General features: G+C 38.0%; 2 protein-coding genes across 6 annotated transcripts in view; one reads left to right on the forward strand and one right to left on the reverse strand.

The window, feature by feature from the left end:
- enoph1 (enolase-phosphatase 1) lies at positions 1-9,946 on the forward strand. Its single transcript, XM_079862143.1, has 6 exons — positions 1-224; positions 298-399; positions 3,719-3,921; positions 6,864-6,996; positions 7,774-7,897; positions 7,984-9,946. Exons 1-6 carry the CDS (start codon positions 141-143, stop codon positions 8,121-8,123), a joined length of 786 nt encoding a protein of 261 aa, XP_079718269.1. The 5' UTR covers positions 1-140; the 3' UTR covers positions 8,124-9,946.
- Positions 8,371-25,588, reverse strand: part of tmem150c (transmembrane protein 150C) — a 25,960-nt gene continuing 8,742 nt past the window's right edge. Inside the window, exons 1-10 of one of the 5 annotated variants that reach the window (XM_079862145.1) lie at positions 16,072-16,303; positions 15,553-15,601; positions 15,109-15,212; positions 14,506-14,601; positions 14,368-14,421; positions 14,263-14,295; positions 14,110-14,177; positions 12,917-13,044; positions 12,459-12,636; positions 8,371-9,696 (exon numbers count right to left, since the gene is read on the reverse strand). In XM_079862145.1, the coding sequence (XP_079718271.1) occupies positions 9,488-9,696; positions 12,459-12,636; positions 12,917-13,044; positions 14,110-14,177; positions 14,263-14,295; positions 14,368-14,421; positions 14,506-14,582 (747 nt within the window). In that variant the 5' untranslated portion in view covers positions 14,583-14,601; positions 15,109-15,212; positions 15,553-15,601; positions 16,072-16,303 and the 3' untranslated portion in view covers positions 8,371-9,487. Of the gene's footprint in view, positions 9,697-12,458; positions 12,637-12,916; positions 13,045-14,109; positions 14,178-14,262; positions 14,296-14,367; positions 14,422-14,505; positions 14,602-15,108; positions 15,213-15,552; positions 15,602-16,071; positions 16,304-25,588 lie in introns of those variants that run through there. The other 4 variants (XM_079862146.1, XM_079862148.1, XM_079862144.1 and 1 more) reach the window with 4 other exon arrangements.

Below are 25,588 nucleotides of genomic sequence, written 5' to 3' on the forward strand. Positions count from 1 at the left end.
GCTCCATGTGTTGTTAGCCACTCGCCGCTAGCCTGCATGCTATTATTGATTGATTTGTCAACACCCGAGCCTCTTTTCTAATATAATCCAGTAAAACACAGGACTTTCACAGACACATATATCGTTTGCCATTGATCAAAATGGCAGCGGTTGCAGTAGCGGAAAACACGAGAGTCTTTCTTCTGGACATTGAAGGGACCACGACGCCCATCACGTTTGTCAAGGTAAGAGCCCACAGCCTGAGATCCTGATATAAACCCTGTTCAGATGCTTTACTCTGCTGTGTCCTGTCTGCAGGACATCTTATTCCCCTTCATCAGAGAGAATCTGGAGGAATATCTGTCTGCACACTGGGAAGAAGACGAGTGCAAACAAGACGTGCATCTGCTGAAGAAACAGGTTTCTCGGCTGATTTTCATATGAATACAGGATGGGTGTTTGTGTCAACGTTTGTGCATAACCGCATGCTATAAACCTCGCACTAACCGAAATGTGTGCAACAGTGTTTTGTAAAGAAAGAATTTAATTTAAATGATTAAACATAGATTAAAATACATATTTGACGAAAACATAAATAATAAAAATTAATTAAAGTGCCCTTATTATGCTATTTTAAAGGCTCCTAATTTTGTTTTGGAGTCTCCTACAAAAGGTTTGCATGCATCCAAGGTCAACATTTTTTTTTTCTCTTAATAAATATAAAAGAATGACATTTTATAATGAAATAATGAAAAACTTTAATTTTCTCTTAATAAATATACATTGCACATCACCACATTTTCAATGATTCTCAAACGACTGGACAGTTGAATCAATCTCTCTAAATCCCTCCTTTGTCTGTTGTGATTGGTCTACTCTGCTCTGATTGGCCAGATGGCTCAGTCTGTTGTGAACATAGACAGTAAAAGAAATGGACACAGCGACCCCATTGGATTCAACGGAGACAAAGTGAAGTCAATTAAGCACTCACTTCCTGATGGCTGAGCGACTGCGCAGACTCAAACTGAGCTTGACGACGTAGATGTGACATGAGCAACCTGTCTGTCTTCTAGTGGCTGTGCCGAGAGAAATCTGAATCAGTCCCTTCCGAATCTTGCAGAGACGGAGAGTGTGAGTAGGAGGTGTCCATGAGCTGGAGCAGGAGAAACTTTTGCTAGGTATTCTGATTAATTATTTTGTCATTTTGCCTCCACGTCCCCCCGATTGCCCGCGAGCTTCTCCTCCTGTCCATACGGTAATCTCTCTACTGTGCGACAGAGAGTCTCGTGGTTATGACGCAATCCTTAGCCTATTTTTACAAAAACTGCTTCTACGGGGTCATAATGTAAGCTACAAGGTAATGGAGCATTTTATACATTTTCGTGTTTCTTTAGAAATAAATAATGGACAAATGGAGTCTTCAAACGCCTCAGATGTAAAGTTATTCGCTGTCAAAGTGACGCCAAAATGAATGGGAGTCAATGGGATGCTAACAGCAGGTGATGGTCCGCTAGCCAATGGCGGCGCCCGGGGTTACTTCAAAATAATATAAAACCCTGCCCCCCTGGTTGTGAATGGTCTACTCTGCTCTGATTGGTCAGATAACTCAGTCTGTTGTGATTGGCCTACTCTGCTCTGATTGGCCAGATGGCTCAGTCTGTTGTGATTGACCTACTCTGCTCTGATTGGTCAGATGACCCAGTCTGTTGTGATTGGTCTACTCTGCTCTGATTGGTCAGATGACCCAGTCTGTTGTGATTGGTCTACTCTGCTCTGATTGGTCAGATGACCCAGTCTGTTGTGATTGGTCTACTCTGCTCTGATTGGTCAGATGACCCAGTCTGTTGTGATTGGTCTACCATTTACAGCGCACAACGGAAGCTAAATGTCCATTACTGTAACTGAACTTCAGCTTCGTCCAGAGCTCAGAGCAAGTGTATTGCGAATCCTGCATTGACCTCTGAGATTTGAGAAGCAGCCGTCAGTAAAATGACGTGTTTGTGGGCATCAAGTTGTTCGAGGACGGACAACGTAGAACATAGGCGCCGGGCATTATGTTGATGTCTTTTCTATTGACGTATAACCGTTACGCAGTGGGATTCGAAATACAAATGACTCGTATAGGAGGTTCAGAGTCTATTCTTTCTTTTGGGAGAGGATAACTTTATTTATCGTACACTTTCATCTTTACAACTTTGCAGAACTTTTACATTCACAAACCGCTATATTACACACTGCATGAAAGGTCATATTCCAAAAACCACAATAGGGGCACTTTAAATGAGTTATAAAAGTTAAATTAAACAATAAACAAATAGATTTTTTTTAATTTAAAATAAACAAATAAATAATACACAGTACAGAACAATATTTATTTTTCAAGGTATAAATTTAGTCAATGTTAATGTTGTTTTCCTTTTTTGTTTTATTATAGATTTATTAATATTTAGAAATTAGCTTTTATTTTTATATAAAAATGTTGCATGTTATTATGTGCTTTGGTGATTTTTAATTAATTTTTTTATTTTTAGGTTTATTCAGGTTTAATTTATTTTTGGTTTAGTTTTAATTTATTTCCAGTTGATAGTGCTTCAACTTCTTTCAGTTTATTGCCAACTGAGGCAACATTTCACATTTTCATTAATATTTCAGTTAACAGAATTTTGTTTAATAGTTTTAGTTAACGGAGAAAGCTTATTGAAAGATAATTAAGACTTTTTATCTCACAATTCTGACTTTATTTTATATAATGCATTTCTGAGAAAAAAATCCAGAATTGTGAGATGAAAAAGTCGCAATTATCTTTTACATTTGTATTATTCCATGGTGGATAAAAGCTTGCATAGATAACCTGGGCCCTCATTTATCAACAGTGCGTAGAAAAGGTTCTATATTTTGTCCAACGAATGAAATTTAGAATGTGCCTAAGTACAAGAAAATCCGCATTTATCAAACGTGCGCACGCAGTTCTTACGCACATGAGTAAGCAATCATTGTTGATAAATACCACATGTGCGTAAGTACCATGCTCGTTCACATTCATGGTCATTAGCATTCGGAAACGCCTCCAATTAACCATATATGGTGACAACACTTCCCTTTAAAAATTACGTGATTGTGTTTTTTCCTCACTGCAATAATGGCAAAGAAGAGGAACTTCACAAACACAGAATTAGAGATACTTGTAAATGAAGTTGAATCCAACCAACAGATATTGTTTAGTTCATTCACTGCAGGAGGAATTACAAATAAAAGAAAAAATGCTGCATGGGAGAATGTCACCAATGCAGTTAATTCTGTTGGGTCTGAGGAGAGAACTGTCCCAGAAATTCACATCTGTCTTTTATAGGGTTTGACACCAATTAAGCATCGTGTTTAAAACTAGACAAATTATAAATTGAGTGTTTTAAAGGAAACACAGGACATGTGGATTGCTTAATGCTTACTGTGACACTCTTAAATGCTTTTTATGTGTAGTGTCGCTATTCTACCACTAGATTATCTGCGTAAGCATGCTCAGAGGTGTGCTTATATTTACACACATTTCTACGTATAAGTACAACTTGGTGAATCCCACACTTTGCGTGAAATTGTTCTTACGCACTCACTACGCACAAATCTGTCCGTACGCACCATTGATAAATGAGGGCCCTGGTCTTTATATCTAGAATTGATTAAATCTGAGCATGTTGTTCCCGCTCATGTAACGGGTGTAATGCAGTGTTGTGTCTGTGTTCAGGCTGAAGAGGACTTGCGGCAGAACAAAGCGGGTCCCGTTCACGCGGTGGACCAGACGGTCCACACGGACGAGGAGAAGGCCATCCATGAGGTGGTGGAGAACGTGCTGTGGCAGATGGACGCGGACCGCAAGAGCACGGCGCTCAAACAGCTGCAGGGACACATGTGGAGAGCCGCGTACATGACCGGCAAAATCAAAGGCGAGTAAGTAAACCTCGTCTTTCCAGCGCACACTGCCACATCTGATGACAATATATCTACACTACTTATAAATATATGCTTTAAATTAGGGCTGCACAATTAATCAAATTTCTAAATGCGATTACGATTACGGATGCCATGATTACGTAATCGTTCAAAGCTGCGATTACAAAAGAAATTAATTACAATTTCAAGGGAATAATCGGCAATTATGATTTTTGTCATAATCGTGCAGCCCTGCTTTAAATATAGGCTATTAAACTTGGTTGTGGCTGCAGCCTTTTTCCAACTCAGATATACATATACACACAATAACAGCATTTTACACATGAACACATTTACACCAAGCGTGCCGCACAAGCCCTGAAAAGTGAAGCCAAAACGTCTCGATCGCCCCCCGGTGACTGGTCCTAGTATAGGTCATAAGCCCCGCCTCCCCGTGTTATTCAATGGGACGTGAGACCAACTAAACAATTAAATTACACTTCAAATATCTTTTTTCCAAAGGTGGTTTCTTTCATTTGATGTTATTTTTATCACGCTGATGTAAGTTCAAGTGTCTGTTTCAAAAATAAGTTGTTTTTTAGTTAGTTACGTGATGCGGTGGTGTAACGTCATGATTGACAGCTGTGATTGACAGGTTCTCTGAGCGAAGTAGTCACTGAAGCACCAACGGACATTTTTTCGGGATCTTCGGAGGACTGAGGAGATTGTATTTATTTTAACAAGCCTCTTGTCGTACTGCAATCAATTTTTAAAAAAGTGTGCAGAATCCACTCTCCCTGAGTGCATTCTGCGAGGGTGAGGGCGGAGCGTTGATTTCGCGGCTTTACTTCCTGCTCACTACTGCGCAGGTCTGGTCCCGAGATCGCTACTGCGCAGACTCAAGTTCCAATATGTCAGCGCCATATCGGGACTCTGGCGGCTTCAGTTCTCATCAATGCAAGAGAGCGGAGGGGCGTCGTCCATCTTTTTTTACAGTCTATGATTTACACACACACGTTTGAGTTTTTTTACTTGGTAAAAGGTTTTGGCACTTGCTAAAAAAAAATCAACAAAACCCGTTTGGTACATTTTTTTTTTAGATATCAACCTCAAATTTGGAACACCGCTTGTTTAGATTTATGGCTTTGATTTTCTCTCAGTTTTAGAGTGAAATGTGTTTTGGAAAATATATTTCTTATAAAAATTTAAAATTGTATTTTTGTGCATTTTTCATTACAATAAATGTAAAATTCTATAATTTTTTTAAACAAAACTTTTTCAATTCAGCAATAATCTACCATGTGTCGTCTTAAAGGAGAACTCTGGTCAATTTTAACATTGAGCTCATTTTTTTGTACGTTTGGAGTGCTGTCAATACAGAGAACAACGACAAAAATCGGTGTTGCCTACACCGAGTTATCCTCTTTTTAAAATTTGCACCCTGTTGACTTCAATGGGGCAAGTACTAAACCTGCTTTTAGCCTCTTAACATCCTTGATGTGTCATTACAAGTGCACAGGTCATGTGAGTGATTCCTTCAGAGTGAACACGGGTGAATCTGACTGCAGTAGATGTGAAAGATATGAATAAAAATGATGTTATTTCAGCCAGCGCTCATACCTGTATTTACATCCTGTTTTCGGCTGAAGTCCACAGTAATCGATTGTCGAGTTCACGAGCATGATCATAGGTACTAAACCAATGCGCGTGAACTCGACAATCGACTACTGTGGACTTTGACCGAAAACAGGATGTAAATACAGGTATGAGCGCTGGCTGAATAAACATCATTTTTATTCATATCTTTCACATCTACTGCAGTCAGATTCACTCGTGTTCACTCTGAAGGAAACACTCATATTTTCTGTGCACTTGTAATGACACATCAAGGATGTTAAGAGACTAAAAGCAGGTTTAGTACTTGCCCCATTGAAGTCAACAGGGTGCAAATTTTAAAAAGAGGATAACACGGTGTAGGCAACACCGATTTTTGTCTTTGTTCTCTGTATTGACAGCACTCCAAATGTACAAAAAAATGAGCTCAATGTTAAAATTGACCGGAGTTCTCCTTTAAAAAGAGCAAACTTAGGTCTGTGCATTCAAGATTTACGACAGTTTAAGTTGGAAATTTCATTTTCAGGTCCATGCTCAAAAAGTTAAGAAATGGAGTATAACTACTGCATAAATATAATTTAGTATAAAATCCCCCAAAAATACATATTTATATTTTTATATCATAATAATACATTTATTATTATTATGTATATTTATTATTATATATAAATAAATTGCTAATGCAATAAGCAGAGACACTAAATAAGCCGTTCATAAGAGCTGTGACTAATGCTTATTTTGATCGTAAATTAATCTGTTGATTATTTCTTTGATTAACTGATCATTTTCTGTATTTAATTGGAAAAACATGTTATTCCACATCATGCTCCATGATATCCTCCAGACAACATGCAAAGTGAAGACTAAAAAAAAACACACCACTGTTCAAAAGTGTGCTGTCAGAAAGATTTTTTTTTTTTTTGAAATGATCCTTTTATTCAACAATAACACATTAAATTGATCAAATTTGACAGTAAAGACAATTATAATGTTAAAAAAGGTTTCTATTTCAAATACATTTCTACTGAGCTTTCTATTCATCTAAGAATCCTGAATAAATGTATGTCAGCAGAAACTTGTTTCAACACTGATAATAATCTGAAATCTTTCATCATATTATAATGATTTCTGAAGGATCATGTGACACTGAAGACTGGAGTAATGATGCTGAAAATACAGCTTTGATCACAGGATTAAATTACACTTTACTATAGAAAACAGCTGTTTTACAATGTAATAATGCAGTATTATTGGTTTTCCTCTGTTTTTGGTCACATAAACCAAATGATCACGTGTCAGTGATGGTCTATGTTGTATAAATGAGTGATGTGGTGGTGTTGTCGCAGGGTGTATCAGGACGTGGCTCCAGCCGTCAGGAGGTGGAGGCATCGCGGACTGAAGGTCTTCATCTACTCCTCAGGGAGTGTGGAGGCTCAGAAGCTGCTCTTCAGATACTCAGTGCAAGGCAATCTGTTAGACGTAAGCTGGAGCTGGTAGATGTATCAGCACTATTTAGATGAGAATTTTTGAATCATTGTTTGCGCTCGTACCATTATCTCCACAGTTAGGATGAGGGCTGTTCAGAATATCCTTACTGATGACATTTTCTTGTCAACCTGATGATAACTGCAGTGTTATTTTAGTATTATTAAGGTATTATTTAAAAAAACAAAAATTATTAATATTTCAAATTGTTTTTCATTTAGAAATTTCAGTTTTCATTTTAATATTACTTAAACTATATATATATATATACACTAAAAAAAAAAAAAAAAAAAAATTTTTTTTTATAAGTTTAGTTTAGTTTACTTCAAGGTAAACTTATTTTAATTCATTTATTTACCAAAGCATTTTAAATTAGTTTAAGTTTTTTTTAATCTAAAATGTATGTTTTATTTTATTTCAGTTTTATTTACATTTGTTTTTACATTACATTACATTAGCAACACTGGCATGTTTTTGTCGTGTTTATTAGTTTTTGTTTTGTTATTTCTATTTAGCTTTTAATGTTCTATTTGTTTTAGTTTTTTTTTTTTTTTTTGAATTTTAGGCCTTCAAACTTGTTTTAAATTTTGTTGGTTGCTAAGGCAACATTTCTAACTTTCCAAGTTTTTTTTTTATCTAAAAATGTCCATTTTATTTTAGTTTTTGTAAACACTGACCAGTAGATTCGGGTAGATTAACAAAAAGACCCTAGGCTGCATTTTGGCGACAGTTATCCTTTAACTTTAAATTATTATTTTTTTGTTCTTTCAGTTGTTTGATGGTCACTTTGACACCAACATTGGCGCCAAAGTAGACAGTAAAAGCTATGAGAACATCGCCGAGAGGATCGGATGCCAACCAGAGGAAATCATGTTCTTAACGGACATCACACGAGGTGGGCGCTCTGAAAACCTTTCATTCCTGTCATGATGGCGTCAGTTTAACGCAGATTCATTCACATCTCCTCCTCCTCCTCCACAGAGGCGAAGGCAGCCGAGGACGCCGGGCTGAACGTGGCTGTCGTAGTCAGACCTGGAAACATGGAGTTAACCGAAGAGGAAAGGAAACATTACACAATCGTCACGTCTTTCAACCAGTTAGAACTGAGCGGCAATATTTGACATCGGATCATGTGGGAAAAACCAGTGGTTATGATCCGCTGGACTGAAACTCCAGGAATCCAGGTGCTTGTTTTTTAACACTGAAACCCATCGTAGGATTATTATACACTTACATTCTCTTTGAATGTTTTATGTGCCGCGTTAATGTCTTTCTCCCCCACACACATATTATAACCTGACACCTGGACACAGGGTTAGTGTGATTGTACCTCATGTCAAGCGCAGTCGCATAAACCTCAATGTTAAATGTTGTAAAATTTTATTCCAAACGGACACATCTAACAAATCACATGTGCAACATTTAGATACATCAGCACCCATGTCTGTTGTAGTAACAAAATACAGAATTATGACCAATGCCAGAGATGTGTCACAATATTTAACACCGAGTATAAAATGCTGCGTTTCTATGCAGGACAGGCTCAAAATGAAATGCGGTTACGTGAATACAAGACATCTAAGATTGCATTCGACTTGGAATCTCTTCTTCACGTTAAACTAATAGTAGGGATGCACGATATATCGGCTCTAGCATTGTTCATTTGAATTTCATTGTTCATATTGTTCATAAAATGTTAATTTTTAATGTTATCGTTATCGGCCCAGAAAGAAAATTTTGCCGATATATTAAAGCCGATGAATAATAGATTATTTTTTCTAGATTAGAATAGATTAATGTTCAGATTGCTTGAAGTATGATTGGAATCACTTCAAAAAAGGAAAATACCATAAAGTGCAAAATATGGAGCGCAAGTCTGTCATATAGACTACATCAGATTATAATGAGAACATTATAATTGTGTGTTTGAGACATGGCTTTTAATGGTGAGACTTTTGTTTTGTAATCAGGATCTCAAAAATTATATACTTTTATATGATTTATCGGCGAATATATCGGTTATCGGTTTTCAAATATAAAGAATTATTGATATCGGCCAAAGTTTTCATATCGGTGCATCCCTAACTAATAGTTTACTCATCTATTCCCAAACCCGTGTCCTGCGTGAAGATTCTTCAGAAGTTCTTTTGTCTTCCACAGAAAAAGCTAACAGCATACAGATTTGAAGCGACAAACGAATTGGTAAATAATAACAGAGTCTTCATAATAACCTGTGTCAAGAAAGTCTTAGTAATTGCTGTATTTCGAAGGATTATCTTGCCAAAAAACCTGTATCAGATCTTCTTGAAAGTGTCCTTGTTACTTCACTCATCTGACACAAACATGGAACACATCACAGTGAATCCTTGTGCATTTCATGAACTTGTTGCCTATCTACTATTCAGCAAACACACTCATCCAAAGGTGTTTCTGGAGAGATTACGTCCGGCTCACATGCATGACTGGTGAACGCTGGGAGATGAGCCTATAGCTGGTCAGACTGGTACTCTGAGACCTCAGAGAAGCTCTCCGACAGGCTGAGCGGAGGCTCGCGCTCGTCGCTGCACACGATCTCGAAGCGGTAGTGGCGAAACTCGATGGCAAACGTGCCCAGGTACGTCAGGAAGAACATGACCAGCGCCCACTGGGCCCGGGCCGCGTGCATGTGGAGCCGCTGCGCCATCAGAGCGAAATCTGGCAGCTGTGGTCAAGGCGGACGTGTGGAGAACCAATCACATCTATCAATGAGGACGGGCAAGCCGGGCTGGGTGATCTACACTCCCTTCACGAGCCCTTGAATCGGGACACTCGTGTGTCATGAGAAACACCAGCGATGAAAAGACCAGCTGATTTCCTCATCTTCACTCGAGATGTTATCATGATCTCGACACAGGAAGTCAACATTACCTAACTGATCTGCTATTAAACTCATTTCTTACCCATGAAACCTGTTTGAACTCCATATGAAATGTATGACAGATGTGTGTGATATATTACAAACAAAACCAATCAAATTGAATTATTCTGTTTGTACGTTAACTCGAACTCTTCCACCATCTTGCTTTATTTTCAGGTGATGTAGTTGCACGCTACTACACGTACGTACTTTAGTAATAACAGGAAATTATGCATAATCACAAGTGACTAAACATAACCGTGACTCTATAGTAATGTAGTTAATTGTACTTACTCTAAGTACTGAGTAATATTAATGTAACTTCGCCGCCTTAAAATAAAGTGTTAGCCAAGGATTCGCCACCCGGGTCACATGACCATAATGTAAAGTTATGTTCATGTCATGTCTCGAGATGACAACACGCGACAGTCTGTCACTGCATCTAAAATCCAACACATTCCTACTATATAGTATGTGAAAAACAGTAGGTGAAAAGTCCCCAGTGAGATTGTGAAGTGTGCATGCGATGGCCAGTTTACTATCCCATGAGGCCACAGGAGGAGGGGGTTTGTGAATGACAGTGAAGCGACGCGTAACTGGCGCTGGTTGGTCATGTGACCGTAACAACAGGGCGGATGTAGTACGTCCAGTTTACATTCATACCACCCATATTCATACTATATACAGGGTGGGCCATTTATATGGATACACCGTAATAACATGGGAATGGTTGGTGATATGTCCTAGATGAACAGTTTCCTGGAAAGTGGATTGGTCGTCGTGGGCCAGTTGAATGGCCCCCAAGGTCTCCCGATCTGACCCCCTTAGACTTTTATCTTTGGGCATCTGAAGGCAATTGTCTATGGTGTGAAGATACAAGATGTGCAGCACCTGAAACTACGGATACTGGATGCCTGTGCTGGCATTTCTCCTGCGGTGTTGCTATCAGTGTGTGAAGAGTGGGAGAACAGGGTTGCATTGACAATCCAACACAATGGGCAGCACATTGAACACATTTTATAAGTGGTCAGAAACTTGTAAATAACTCATGAACGAATAAAGTTACGTTGAAACCAAGCACACCATTGTTTTTCTTGTGACATTACCAATAAGTTTGATGTGTCACATGGCCCTCTTCCTATTGAAAAAACAAAAGTTGTATCCAAGATGGCCGACTTCTAAATGGCCACCATGGTCACCACCCATCTTGAGGAGTTTGCCCCCTCACATATACTAATGTGCCACAAACAGGACTTTAATATCACCAACCATTCCCATGTTATTACGGTGTATCCATATAAATGGCCCACCCTGTAGAACAATTCACATTCTAATGTAGTGCCTACTTCGCCTGAATGAGTTGGTCAGGTTGGAAAATTCCCATCTTATTCCCACTGTAAAACCGCATTTTTCTGTCGCTATAAGATCAAGCATAGTTGACTACACCAATAACTTAAAGCAGTTTTAGGGGGTGAGCTGGTTTGTTCAGTATTAGAGGGGTTTTAGACTAAACACCAGGACGGCTAGACTAGGACACCAACTATAATGATAACGATAACTACATTTTAATAATAGTTCTAATCCTATGAGAATAGCGGATACAACGATAATGACCCAGGAATGATATCGCCGCTGGAATCACTTTCAGAAACATTTTTTTTGCAGCTGATGAATGATAAAAACATTGACAGCCAATCAGAATCCTCCAGACTTGAGCATTTAAAGTGACAGGCGTCAACCCTGCAGCCTGTGCTTACAGTAAACAGTGTCCACACACACACACACACACAATAACGTTCTAACATAGTTCCCGTTGTCTTTATAACGGGCCTTAGCCTGTTTTTTTCAGCAGGGTTCTCATTCGTTTTCTGTGAATCATTGTTTTTTTGTTTTTGTTGTTGATTCATAATTCTTTTGCTTCATCGTTCAAAAGTGTTCAAGGATGTCCCTGCATGACTTTTTATGTACATTAAAATGTGTCACTAAAATAAAGGTAAATATTGTGATTTATTACTGTGTTTTGTTGCAGTATTTTGATCTTGTGAAAAAGTCCACTTGTTAGTACTTACTTTAAAAGAATAGTTAAGTGCAAACTGAATGCTTTCTTGACACTTAATTGCATGTTAGTTGCAATTAAATGAAAATGTACGAGTTTAATAATTTGACATTATTACAAAATGCACTTTTTAAAAGTCTACTTAAGTGTTTTAAGTCCTGAAATTATACTCTCTTTACGTCTTTTAAGTGCACTACAAGTGCACAGTCAATGCAATTAAGCGCACTTCACAAGGGTTGAGTGCATAAAATGAAAAGTGTTGTTCTTCCTTGTTTAACTGGTATCAATTTTCAATGCTATAATTTCTTCCATCATTTTGAACAGTGGCAACAGTGTCTGGTTGTTTGAAATGGCATTTTCAGATATTTCAGAGCAAGATATACATTGCATATCTGTTCTGGCGTAATCACCCAGCCCTATAATGTATAATTCACTTGAATCTGAGGATGCATGCGTTCCCTGCACAGTCTGCAGTGTGTAGTCTAGTGTAGGGAAGAAGGATACAGAGCAGCATGCAGGAAGTGACCGCCCCGGACAACAGGAAGCGCGGGATTCCTGCTCGCTTGCCTTCATTCCTCAGGTTGACCTTCAGGGTCATGAAAGACTGGACCCAGCAGAAGAGGGTTCCCAGGCCAAAGGTCATGGAGGTGCCGATATTATGCAGTTCCTCATCGTTGGACAGCTAGATTAAAAAGTGACACACAAATAAGGTGTTTAGGTTAAAATAGTGATGTAAAATGATACTTGGAATACTTAAAGGGATGGTTCGCAACGGTCATTAATCGGCTGTCGGTGAACATGTGTAACGATCAAAGACTTCAGATTTTAGCCTATAGGATCAGAGGAATCTTTTAGGATTTGCTAAATTTGTCTCAGATGGCCAAATCCAGCCAAAATCGCACAGTGTGCACCGGCTTAAGTGGTTCAATGTTATGGTTGCATAAAAAGGGTTTGATTCATACCTGGAAGTTTCCCACTAAAGTCATGCCGAAGCAGGCGAGCGAGAGCGCCGCCAGACTGCCGATGTTGAGCCAGGGCTTCTGCACTCGCGGCTTCAGCTGCAGGTATCTCAGCACGCCCAGGATAAAGCCTGGACACCACGACACAACTCAGACCATTATACAGTACTGTCAGCTGGGTGTATCTCACACACACATGCCATTTAATAACTAAGGGTGCGTTTACACGACAACAATGTACTAAAAACAGAAATGATTTTCCTTTTCCCAGACGACAAATGATCCCGTTCACACGGATCCGCGAAAGCGACTAATAACGCTATTATTCATGCCAGGCCAGTAGATGGCGATAAAGAAACACTATAGACTAGCGGTGCAACAATATTTCGTGTCACAATATATCGCAATACAAAAATGCAACAATATGTACGTGGATAGAGACAATATCAATTGTGTGTAGTTCACCCAAAGTAAAAATTACTGTGTGAGGAAAAATTCAAGTTTTCAGAGTTTTAGTGTCAGTTCTACATTAAACTACTATATATAATGTTGAATATAATGTATAATAATGCAATGGGGGAATATTTGTGGGTCCTGATAATGTCAAATGTCTGATGTTACCAGTAAAAGTGCCCTACATTATTATAAATTTATCTTTCAGTGAAAGTGTTCAAGCATATTCATCTACAATAATCCTGTATTTTCAGCTCCAGAATCATGAATATTCTGGTGTCTCTATTGGGTTTTCAGCATCAAGTCCTAGCCTATTCATTTACACACACAATGTAACACCAAATTTAGCATTTTAATCAACAGTGCATTTTTTGTTGTGAACCTTTTATCATATGTCTTGGAGTATCGCAATAATATCGTATCGTGAGTTCAGTATCGTGATCTGTGTCGAATCGTGACGTGAGGGTATCGCTACACCCCTTCTATAGACTGAACATGTAATACACATGCGCATCGTTGTCGTGTAAATGGACATGAAGTTTTTAGTTGAAAGCAGTGTCGTGTAAACGCCACCTAAACTGATCTTCACATGCTGTGATATATAATGCTGCTGGACACTGCAACAGTTTCAATAGGCTGCAATTTCGGTGCTTAATAAATAATGATTGTATTAGTTGTAAGATCTTCAACTGCATGAAAGAAAAAGAAAACCAACTCGTTTGACAGAACCTGAGCCTTCATACCTACAAAGGCCGCCATGTTCATGACTTGACTAAACACGCAGCTGGCAGGAGGTGCATTGCCTGCAATGCTAAACGGTATAAGAACTTTCATCAGGCCTCCAAACAAAGAAACAAATATGTGAAATATAGATAATAAAATTCGTAAAGATCTACCTGATATATGGAGGAGATTTTGATTCTGATCTTCTATGAACAGAAGAAGGCATTAATATTATGATTCCTCACACGATTGGCATGCAATAGAGGTATTTCCCTTACTTGTACTCTGAACTGAGTGGCGTGATTTTCTCATCCTCCACAGCAATGAAATACCTGTGCATGAATGAAATGATATGATGTTGAACAGCAGCTTAAATCAGTGACGTGGATTGTGTAGAGCAGGTTTTGAACACTCACACGACCCAGAGGCCGGCAGCCGTGAAGAGAGAGAACATCACGGGCAGGAACATCCATGGACTGCACTTCCTCATCATGAGCGTCAAGCAAACCACCCTGCCGTAAAACAAACACCAGACTTTTATACGCTAACTAATACGTGATCACGTTCTGAGTGCAAAAAGTGTGTGCATTTCTTTAGCGGACTTTATCCTGGACGTATTTTTCTCCACAAAGATTTGAAAAATCTAATCTAATCGGCTACGACAATCTGTGAGAATGAACCACTGATCTCATGTAATTGAACCAAAAATCACAGTACAATATACTTGATTAAAGTATGAAAGCAATATATTTGAATGCAAACTATTCAGATATAGCCTTGTGAAAAGAAGTGCACTTAATAGTACAGTATGTGCACTTGTTCTTAAAGTCCCCCTGTAGTCAATCATTTGATCCCTTAAAACTCATCTTTGATCACCAGAATGACATATTTACATGTTTTTTCCTTGAAAATAAATTATTTACGCCTTAAAATAGCTTGAATGTAACTCAACACCCTTGTCTCATTTGGTATACGCCGTTCTATGAATATGCAAATGAGCCCCGCCTCCACTCACTCACTCAGCTCAGAGATCCACACGTTGATCTGATTGGTTACAAGGTAGTTTGTGACGTCAGAAACACCAGCGATTTCAAAGCGTGTTCTTGAGACTGTCTTTGGTTCACTGCAGTTTTAAGGAGAAAATACTCATCAATGGTGTCGACTTATGAATTTACACATGCTTTGTCTTAAAGCATATTAAAAACACCACATAGACATATAAACAACATTAAAAACTTATTTTTTACCACAGGGGGACTTTAAAAGTGTTTTATAAAATGGATTAAGCATGCAAATAAGTGTCAGAATACAGGATGGCCAAGATTCATGGGAGTCATTGCATTTCCACAGAAACGTCTTTGATTGGTGGATCTCTCTTGCATTATGGGTAATGAGGTCCATTTTACTGCCAGAATCCTGCAGTTGCACTTTATTGTGAATAAGACAGGAATCAAACAACTGACCAGTCTCAAGATTTCTTGGAGATTGCCTGATGCGTCGACAGGTTTCAGTCTATTGAGAGACAAAACAAAAATGCAGTCATTTCTCTTGCATGGCCCACTGAACGCTTCTATAATCCAGTTATGGTTATGTTTATTGATCAGCCATTGGTGTTTCAGTGGACAGCGCCTTGGTGCTGAATCAGGATTCATTCCCCTTCCCTGATCTCACATTCACAAATACACCTGCAGACATCTTACTGATGGACTTACTCATACTATTAATACAAAACTGGTATGTTGAAACATTGCATTTCTTGAGACTCGAAATAATAAAACGATACCTTGGTTTGGAAGACAATAACTGGACAACATTCAAAACCAAAGCATGACTATATGTTCACTGAAGAGAAATACACAGCCTCGATTGTCTGAAACTGAATCTGATCGCTGGGCGGAAATAATACGAGACATTTCTGTCAAAAGCGAGTCGCTAGCACGTCGTATAATAATGACTTGTGAACGGTGAGTATAAACCCATACCTTGTAGACAGCGCACTCTTCTATCGCGACCAAACCCCGTGTCCTCTTCATTTCAGTAGGACTCAGAGACAGACATGTTTGGTGTGAGATGTGTGTGTGAAGGGTTTGGCTCTGTCAGAAGCGATGTGAAGTCTTTACAGCATGTATTGGGCCCGACGGACTCGGTCTGATGTTTCTCACACAGACACTGCGCGCCATAGATGTGACGAGCAGTCGTGTTCGATTCGCGAACGAGTCGTTCATTTGAACCGGTTCTTTTAGGGATTCATATTACGAACCGATTCGCAAAGCATCTGTACATCACTCCACAGCGGACACGGCGCTGCCACAGAGTGGAAGAATAGAATAGAATAGAATAGAATAGAATAGAATAGAATAGAATAGAATAGAATAGAATAGAATAGAAACAGGATCCCTAAAGATATGTGCGATCTGAATTTAAATAGGTGGTGGTTTTCATTAAAACTTATTGAATAAAAACATAAAAATGGCATTGTTTTAAAGGTGACCCACAAGGGGGTTTTAAAGTCACCATGAAATCAAAATAGACAATTCTTATTTCATGTCTCGTATACATCTTTTCACAAGTTTTTTTATTTATTTATTTAGATTCATATTTAGACATTATAAAATAATTATTATAACAATAAGTTTTGCTTTTTTATTGAAGTATCATATTTTTGCAATTACGATGTTATTACAGTCAAACCTAAACATAGTGTTTGTTTTATGTCTGTTATATGTGTGTATGTTGTGTGTGTTTGCATTTGTTCTCCATCATGGATGTGTTGTGGTGTCACTCCATCATTTCTGTGTGTGTTCTGCATTGTAGCTGATTTAGTTTTGACAAATTATGTAACAAAGAGCAACTAATGGCAGCCCATTTTTCATTTCTTATGAGTGATTTTGTTGTGTTGTGTTTATTCCATCAGGGATGTGTTGTGCTTTTACCCCTTAATTTTTTTGTGTGCTTTCTGCATTGAAACTGATTTTTACTTTTTATTTTTTGACAAATTATGTAACAAAAATCAAATTTTTATAGTCTTCCATTGATGTCTCTGTGTGATTTTTGGGGGAGTGTATCGCCTTTTCTCGCTAACATATCATCCCTTTTTTTTTTTTTTTTTTTGTAGAGCTAGCAAGTGTCAACCACAACATCAAGTCTCATGCCATTTAGATGAAGGGAATTTGGGGTCAAAAACACCCCTACTAGCGTATAAGGGTTAATATAAGACACTTTTAAGCAATAATAGGGGCGGCCATGCACGCTTGAACTCCTATACTAAAACACGGCACGAGCACAGGTTATGTGAGTATATTAAAACATGGCACGAGCACAGGTTATGTGAGTATATTAAAACACGACACGAGCACAGGTTATGTGAGTATATTAAAACATGTTACGAGCACAGGTTATGTGAGTATATTAAAACATGTTACGAGCACAGGTTATGTGAGTATATTAAAACATGTTACGAGCACAGGTTATGTGAGTATATTAAAACACGACACAAGCACAGGTTATGTGAGTATATTAAAACATGGCACGAGCACAGGTTATATGAGTATATTAAAACACGGCACGAGCACAGGTTATGTGAGTATATGAAAACATGTTACGAGCACAGGTTATGTGAGTATATTAAAACATGTTACGAGCACAGGTTATGTGAGTATATTAAAACACGGCACGAGCACAGGTTATGTAAGTATATTAAAACATGGCACGAGCACAGGTTATGTGGGTATATTAAAACACGACACGAGCACAGGTTATGTGAGTATATTAAAACATGTTACGAGCACAGGTTATGTCAGTATATTAAAACACGACACGAGCACAGGTTATGTGAGTATATTAAAACACGACACGAGCACAGGTTATGTGAGTATATTAAAACATGGCATGAGCACAGGTTATGTGAGTATATTAAAACACGGCACGAGCACAGGTTATGTGAGTATATTAAAACATGGCATGAGCACAGGTTATGTGAGTATATTAAAACATGGCACGAGCACAGGTTATGTAAGTATATTAAAACATGGCATGAGCACAGGTTATGTGGGTATATTAAAACACGACACGAGCACAGGTTATGTGAGTATATTAAAACATGTTACGAGCACAGGTTATGTGAGTATATTAAAACATGTTACGAGCACAGGTTATGTCAGTATATTAAAACACGACACGAGCACAGGTTATGTGAGTATATTAAAACATGGCATGAGCACAGGTTATGTGAGTATATTAAAACATGGCATGAGCACAGGTTATGTGAGTATATTAAAACATGGCATGAGCACAGGTTATGTAAGTATATTAAAACATGGCACGAGCACAGGTTATGTGAGTATATTAAAACATGGCATGAGCACAGGTTATGTGAGTATATTAAAACATGGCATGAGCACAGGTTATGTGAGTATATTAAAACATGTTACGAGCACAGGTTATGTGAGTATATTAAAACATGGCATGAGCACAGGTTATGTGAGTATATTAAAACACGGCACGAGCACAGGTTATGTGAGTATATTAAAACATGGCACGAGCACAGGTTATGTCAGTATATTAAAACACGACACGAGCACAGGTTATGTGAGTATATTAAAACATGTTACGAGCACAGGTTATGTGAGTATATTAAAACATGTTACGAGCACAGGTTATGTGAGTATATTAAAACATGTTACGAGCACAGGTTATGTGAGTATATTAAAACATGTTACGAGCACAGGTTATGTGAGTATATTAAAACATGGCATGAGCACAGGTTATGTGAGTATATTAAAACACGGCATGAGCACAGGTTATGTCAGTATATTAAAACACGACACGAGCACAGGTTATGTAAGTATATTAAAACATGTTACGAGCACAGGTTATGTGAGTATATTAAAACATGTTACGAGCACAGGTTATGTGAGTATATTAAAACATGGCATGAGCACAGGTTATGTCAGTATATTAAAACACGACACGAGCACAGGTTATGTAAGTATATTAAAACATGTTACGAGCACAGGTTATGTGAGTATATTAAAACATGTTACGAGCACAGGTTATGTGAGTATATTAAAACATGGCATGAGCACAGGTTATGTGAGTATATTAAAACACGGCACGAGCACAGGTTATGTAAGTATATTAAAACATGGCACGAGCACAGGTTATGTGGGTATATTAAAACACGACACGAGCACAGGTTATATGAGTATATTAAAACACGACACGAGCACAGGTTATGTGAGTATATTAAAACACGACACGAGCACAGGTTATGTAAGTATATTAAAACATGTTACGAGCACAGGTTATGTGAGTATATTAAAACATGTTACGAGCACAGGTTATGTGAGTATATTAAAACATGGCATGAGCACAGGTTATGTGAGTATATTAAAACACGGCACGAGCACAGGTTATGTAAGTATATTAAAACATGGCACGAGCACAGGTTATGTGGGTATATTAAAACACGACACGAGCACAGGTTATGTAAGTATATTAAAACATGTTACGAGCACAGGTTATGTGAGTATATTAAAACATGTTACGAGCACAGGTTATGTGAGTATATTAAAACATGGCATGAGCACAGGTTATGTGAGTATATTAAAACACGGCACGAGCACAGGTTATGTAAGTATATTAAAACATGGCACGAGCACAGGTTATGTGGGTATATTAAAACACGACACGAGCACAGGTTATGTGAGTATATTAAAACATGTTACGAGCACAGGTTATGTGAGTATATTAAAACATGGCATGAGCACAGGTTATGTCAGTATATTAAAACACGACACGAGCACAGGTTATGTAAGTATATTAAAACATGTTACGAGCACAGGTTATGTGAGTATATTAAAACATGTTACGAGCACAGGTTATGTGAGTATATTAAAACATGGCATGAGCACAGGTTATGTGAGTATATTAAAACACGGCACGAGCACAGGTTATGTAAGTATATTAAAACATGGCACGAGCACAGGTTATGTGGGTATATTAAAACACGACACGAGCACAGGTTATGTGAGTATATTAAAACATGTTACGAGCACAGGTTATGTGAGTATATTAAAACATGGCATGAGCACAGGTTATGTGAGTATATTAAAACATGGCATGAGCACAGGTTATGTGAGTATATTAAAACACGGCACGAGCACAGGTTATGTAAGTATATTAAAACATGGCACGAGCACAGGTTATGTGGGTATATTAAAACACGACACGAGCACAGGTTATGTGAGTATATTAAAACATGTTACGAGCACAGGTTATGTAAGTATATTAAAACACGACATGAGCACAGGTTATGTGAGTATATTAAAACACGACACAAGCACAGGTTATGTGAGTATATTAAAACATGTTACGAGCACAGGTTATGTGAGTATATTAAAACATGGCATGAGCACAGGTTATATGAGTATATTAAAACACGGCAAAAGCACAGGTTATATGAGTATATTAAAACACGGCAAAAGCACAGGTTATGTAAGTATATTAAAACATGTTACGAGCACAGGTTATGTAAGTATATTAAAACACGGCAAAAGCACAGGTTATATGAGTATATTAAAACACGGCAAAAGCACAGGTTATGTAAGTATATTAAAACATGTTACGAGCACAGGTTATGTAAGTATATTAAAACACGGCACGAGCACAGGTTATATGAGTATATTAAAACACGGCAAAAGCACAGGTTATGTAAGTATATTAAAACATGTTACGAGCACAGGTTATGTGAGTATATTAAAACATGGCATGAGCACAGGTTATATGAGTATATTAAAACACGGCAAAAGCACAGGTTATGTAAGTATATTAAAACATGTTACGAGCACAGGTTATGTGAGTATATTAAAACACGGCAAAAGCACAGGTTATGTGAGTATATTAAAACACGACACGAGCACAGGTTATGTGAGTATATTAAAACACGGCAAAAGCACAGGTTATGTAAGTATATTAAAACACGGCAAAAGCACAGGTTATGTGAGTATACTAAAACACGACACGAGCACAGGTTATGTGAGTATATTAAAACACGACACGAGCACAGGTTATGTGAGTATATTAAAACACGACACGAGCACAGGTTATGTAAGTATATTAAAACATGTTACGAGCACAGGTTATGTGAGTATATTAAAACACGGCAAAAGCACAGGTTATGTAAGTATATTAAAACATGTTACGAGCACAGGTTATGTGAGTATATTAAAACATGGCATGAGCACAGGTTATGTGAGTATATTAAAACACGGCACAAGCACAGGTTATGTAAGTATATTAAAACACGGCAAAAGCACAGGTTATGTGAGTATATTAAAACACGACACGAGCACAGGTTATGTGAGTATATTAAAACACGGCAAAAGCACAGGTTATGTAAGTATATTAAAACATGTTACGAGCACAGGTTATGTGAGTATATTAAAACACGGCACAAGCACAGGTTATGTGGGTATATTAAAACACGACACGAGCACAGGTTATGTGAGTGTATTAAAACACGACACGAGCACAGGTTATGTGAGTATATTAAAACACGGCAAAAGCACAGGTTATGTAAGTATATTAAAACATGGCATGAGCACAGGTTATGTGAGTATATTAAAACACGGCACAAGCACAGGTTATGTGAGTATATTAAAACACGACACGAGCACAGGTTATGTGAGTATATTAAAACACGACACGAGCACAGGTTATGTGAGTGTATTAAAACACGACACGAGCACAGGTTATGTGAGTATATTAAAACACGGCAAAAGCACAGGTTATGTAAGTATATTAAAACATGGCATGAGCACAGGTTATGTGAGTATATTAAAACATGACACGAGCATGTAAGTATATTAAAACACGGCACAAGCACAGGTTATGTGAGTATATTAAAACACGGCACAAGCACAGGTTATGTGAGTATATTAAAACACGACACGAGCATGTAAGTATATTAAAACACGGCACAAGCACAGGTTATGTGAGTATATTAAAACACGACACGAGCATGTAAGTATATTAAAACACGACACAAGCACAGGTTATGTGAGTATATTAAAACACGACACGAGCACAGGTTATGTGAGTATATTAAAACACGACACGAGCACAGGTTATGTGAGTATTAAAACACGGCACAAGCACAGGTTATGTGAGTATATTAAAACATGACACGAGCATGTAAGTATATTAAAACACGGCACAAGCACAGGTTATGTGAGTATATTAAAACACGACACGAGCATGTAAGTATATTAAAACACGGCACAAGCACAGGTTATGTGAGTATATTAAAACACGACACGAGCATGTAAGTATATTAAAACACGGCACAAGCACAGGTTATGTGAGTATATTAAAACACGACACGAGCACAGGTTATGCGAGTATATTAAAACACGACACGAGCACAGGTTATGTGAGTATATTAAAACACGACACGAGCACAGGTTATGTAAGTATATTAAAACACGACACGAGCACAGGTTATGTGAGTATATTAAAACATGTTATGAGCACAGGTTATGTGAGTATATTAAAACACGGCACAAGCACAGGTTATGTGAGCACAGGTTATGTGAGTATACTAAAACACGGCACAAGCACAGGTTATGTGAGTATATTAAAACACGACACGAGCACAGGTTATGTGAGTATATTAAAACACGGCAAAAGCACAGGTTATGTAAGTATATTAAAACATGGCATGAGCACAGGTTATGTGAGTATATTAAAACACGACACGAGCATGTAAGTATATTAAAACACGGCACAAGCACAGGTTATGTGAGTATATTAAAACATGACACGAGCATGTAAGTATATTAAAACACGGCACGAGCACAGGTTATATGAGTATATTAAAACATGTTATGAGCACAGGTTATATGAGTATACTAAAACATGTTATGAGCACAGGTTATATATTAAAACACGACACGAGCACAGGTTATGTGGGTATATTAAAACACGACACGAGCACAGGTTATGTGAGTATATTAAAACACGACACGAGCACAGGTTATGTGGGTATATTAAAACACGACACAAGCACAGGTTATGTGAGTATATTAAAACATGGCATGAGCACAGGTTATGTGAGCACAGGTTATGTGAGCACAGGTTATGTGAGTATATTAAAACATGGCACGAGCACAGGTTATGTGAGTATATTAAAACACGGCACAAGCACAGGTTATGTGAGTATATTAAAACACGACACAAGCACAGGTTATGTGAGTATATTAAAACACGACACGAGCACAGGTTATATGAGTATATTAAAACACGGCACAAGCACAGGTTATGTGAGTATATTAAAACACGACACAAGCACAGGTAATATGAGTATACTAAAACATGGCACGAGCACAGGTTATATGAGTATATTAAAACATGGCACGATCACAGGTTATGTGGGTATACTAAAACATGGCACGAGCACAGGTTATGTGAGTATATTAAAACATGGCACGAGCACAGGTTATGTGAGTATATTAAAACACGACACGAGCACAGGTTATGTGAGTATATTAAAACACGGCACAAGCACAGGTTATATGAGTATATTAAAACATGGCACGATCACAGGTTATGTGGGTATACTAAAACACGACACGAGCATAGGTTATGTGGGTATATTAAAACACGACACGAGCACAGGTTATGTGGGTATATTAAAACACGACACAAGCACAGGTTATGTGAGTATACTAAAACACGACACGAGCACAGGTTATGTGAGTATATTAAAACACGGCACAAGCACAGGTTATATGAGTATACTAAAACACGACACGAGCACAGGTTATGTGGGTATATTAAAACATGGCATGAGCACAGGTTATGTGAGCACAGGTTATGTGAGTATATTAAAACATGGCACGAGCACAGGTTATGTGAGTATATTAAAACACGGCACGAGCACAGGTTATGTGAGTATATTAAAACACGGCACAAGCACAGGTTATATGAGTATACTAAAACACGACACGAGCACAGGTTATGTGGGTATATTAAAACATGGCATGAGCACAGGTTATGTGAGCACAGGTTATGTGAGTATATTAAAACATGGCACGAGCACAGGTTATGTGAGTATATTAAAACACGGCACAAGCACAGGTTATGCGAGTATATTAAAACACGACACAAGCACAGGTTATGTGAGTATACTAAAACACGACACGAGCACAGGTTATATGAGTATACTAAAACATGTTATGAGCACAGGTTATGTGAGTATATTAAAACACGACACGAGCACAGGTTATATGAGTATATTAAAACATGTTATGAGCACAGGTTATGTGAGTATATTAACACGGCACAAGCACAGGTTATGTGAATATATTAAAACACGACACAAGCACAGGTTATGTGAGTATACTAAAACATGTTATGAGCACAGGTTATGTGAGTATATTAAAACACGACACAAGCACAGGTTATGTGAGTATATTAAAACATGGCATGAGCACAGGTTATGTGGGTATATTAAAACACGACACAAGCACAGGTTATGTGAGTATATTAAAACACGACACGAGCACAGGTTATATGAGTATACTAAAACACGACACGAGCACAGGTTATATGAGTATATTAAAACACGACACGAGCACAGGTTATATGAGTATACTAAAACACGACACGAGCACAGGTTATGTGAGTATATTAAAACACGACACGAGCACAGGTTATGTGAGTGTATTAAAACACGACACGAGCACAGGTTATGTGAGTGTATTAAAACACGACACGAGCACAGGTTATATGAGTATACTAAAACACGACACGAGCACAGGTTATATGAGTATACTAAAACACGACACGAGCACAGGTTATGTGAGTATATTAAAACACGACACGAGCACAGGTTATATGAGTAGACTAAAACACGACACGAGCACAGGTTATATGAGTATACTAAAACACGACACGAGCACAGGTTATATGAGTATACTAAAACACGACACGAGCACAGGTTATGTGAGTATATTAAAACACGACACGAGCACAGGTTATGTGAGTATATTAAAACACGACACGAGCACAGGTTATGTGGGTATATTAAAACACGGCACGAGCACAGGTTATGTGGGTATATTAAAACACGACACGAGCACAGGTTATGTGGGTATATTAAAACACGGCACAAGCACAGGTTATGTGAGTATACTAAAACACGACACGAGCACAGGTTATGTGAGTATATTAAAACACGACATGAGCACAGGTTATGTGAGTATATTAAAACACGACACGAGCACAGGTTATGTGGGTATATTAAAACACGGCACGAGCACAGGTTATGTGGGTATATTAAAACACGACACGAGCACAGGTTATGTGGGTATATTAAAACACGACACGAGCACAGGTTATATGAGTATATTAAAACACGACACGAGCACAGGTTATGTGGGTATATTAAAACACGGCACGAGGACAGGTTATGTGAGTATATTAAAACACGACACGAGC

The sequence above is a fragment of the Squalius cephalus genome, assembly GCF_949319135.1.
Source record: "Squalius cephalus genome assembly, chromosome: 24".
Taxonomy (NCBI): domain Eukaryota; kingdom Metazoa; phylum Chordata; class Actinopteri; order Cypriniformes; family Leuciscidae; genus Squalius; species Squalius cephalus.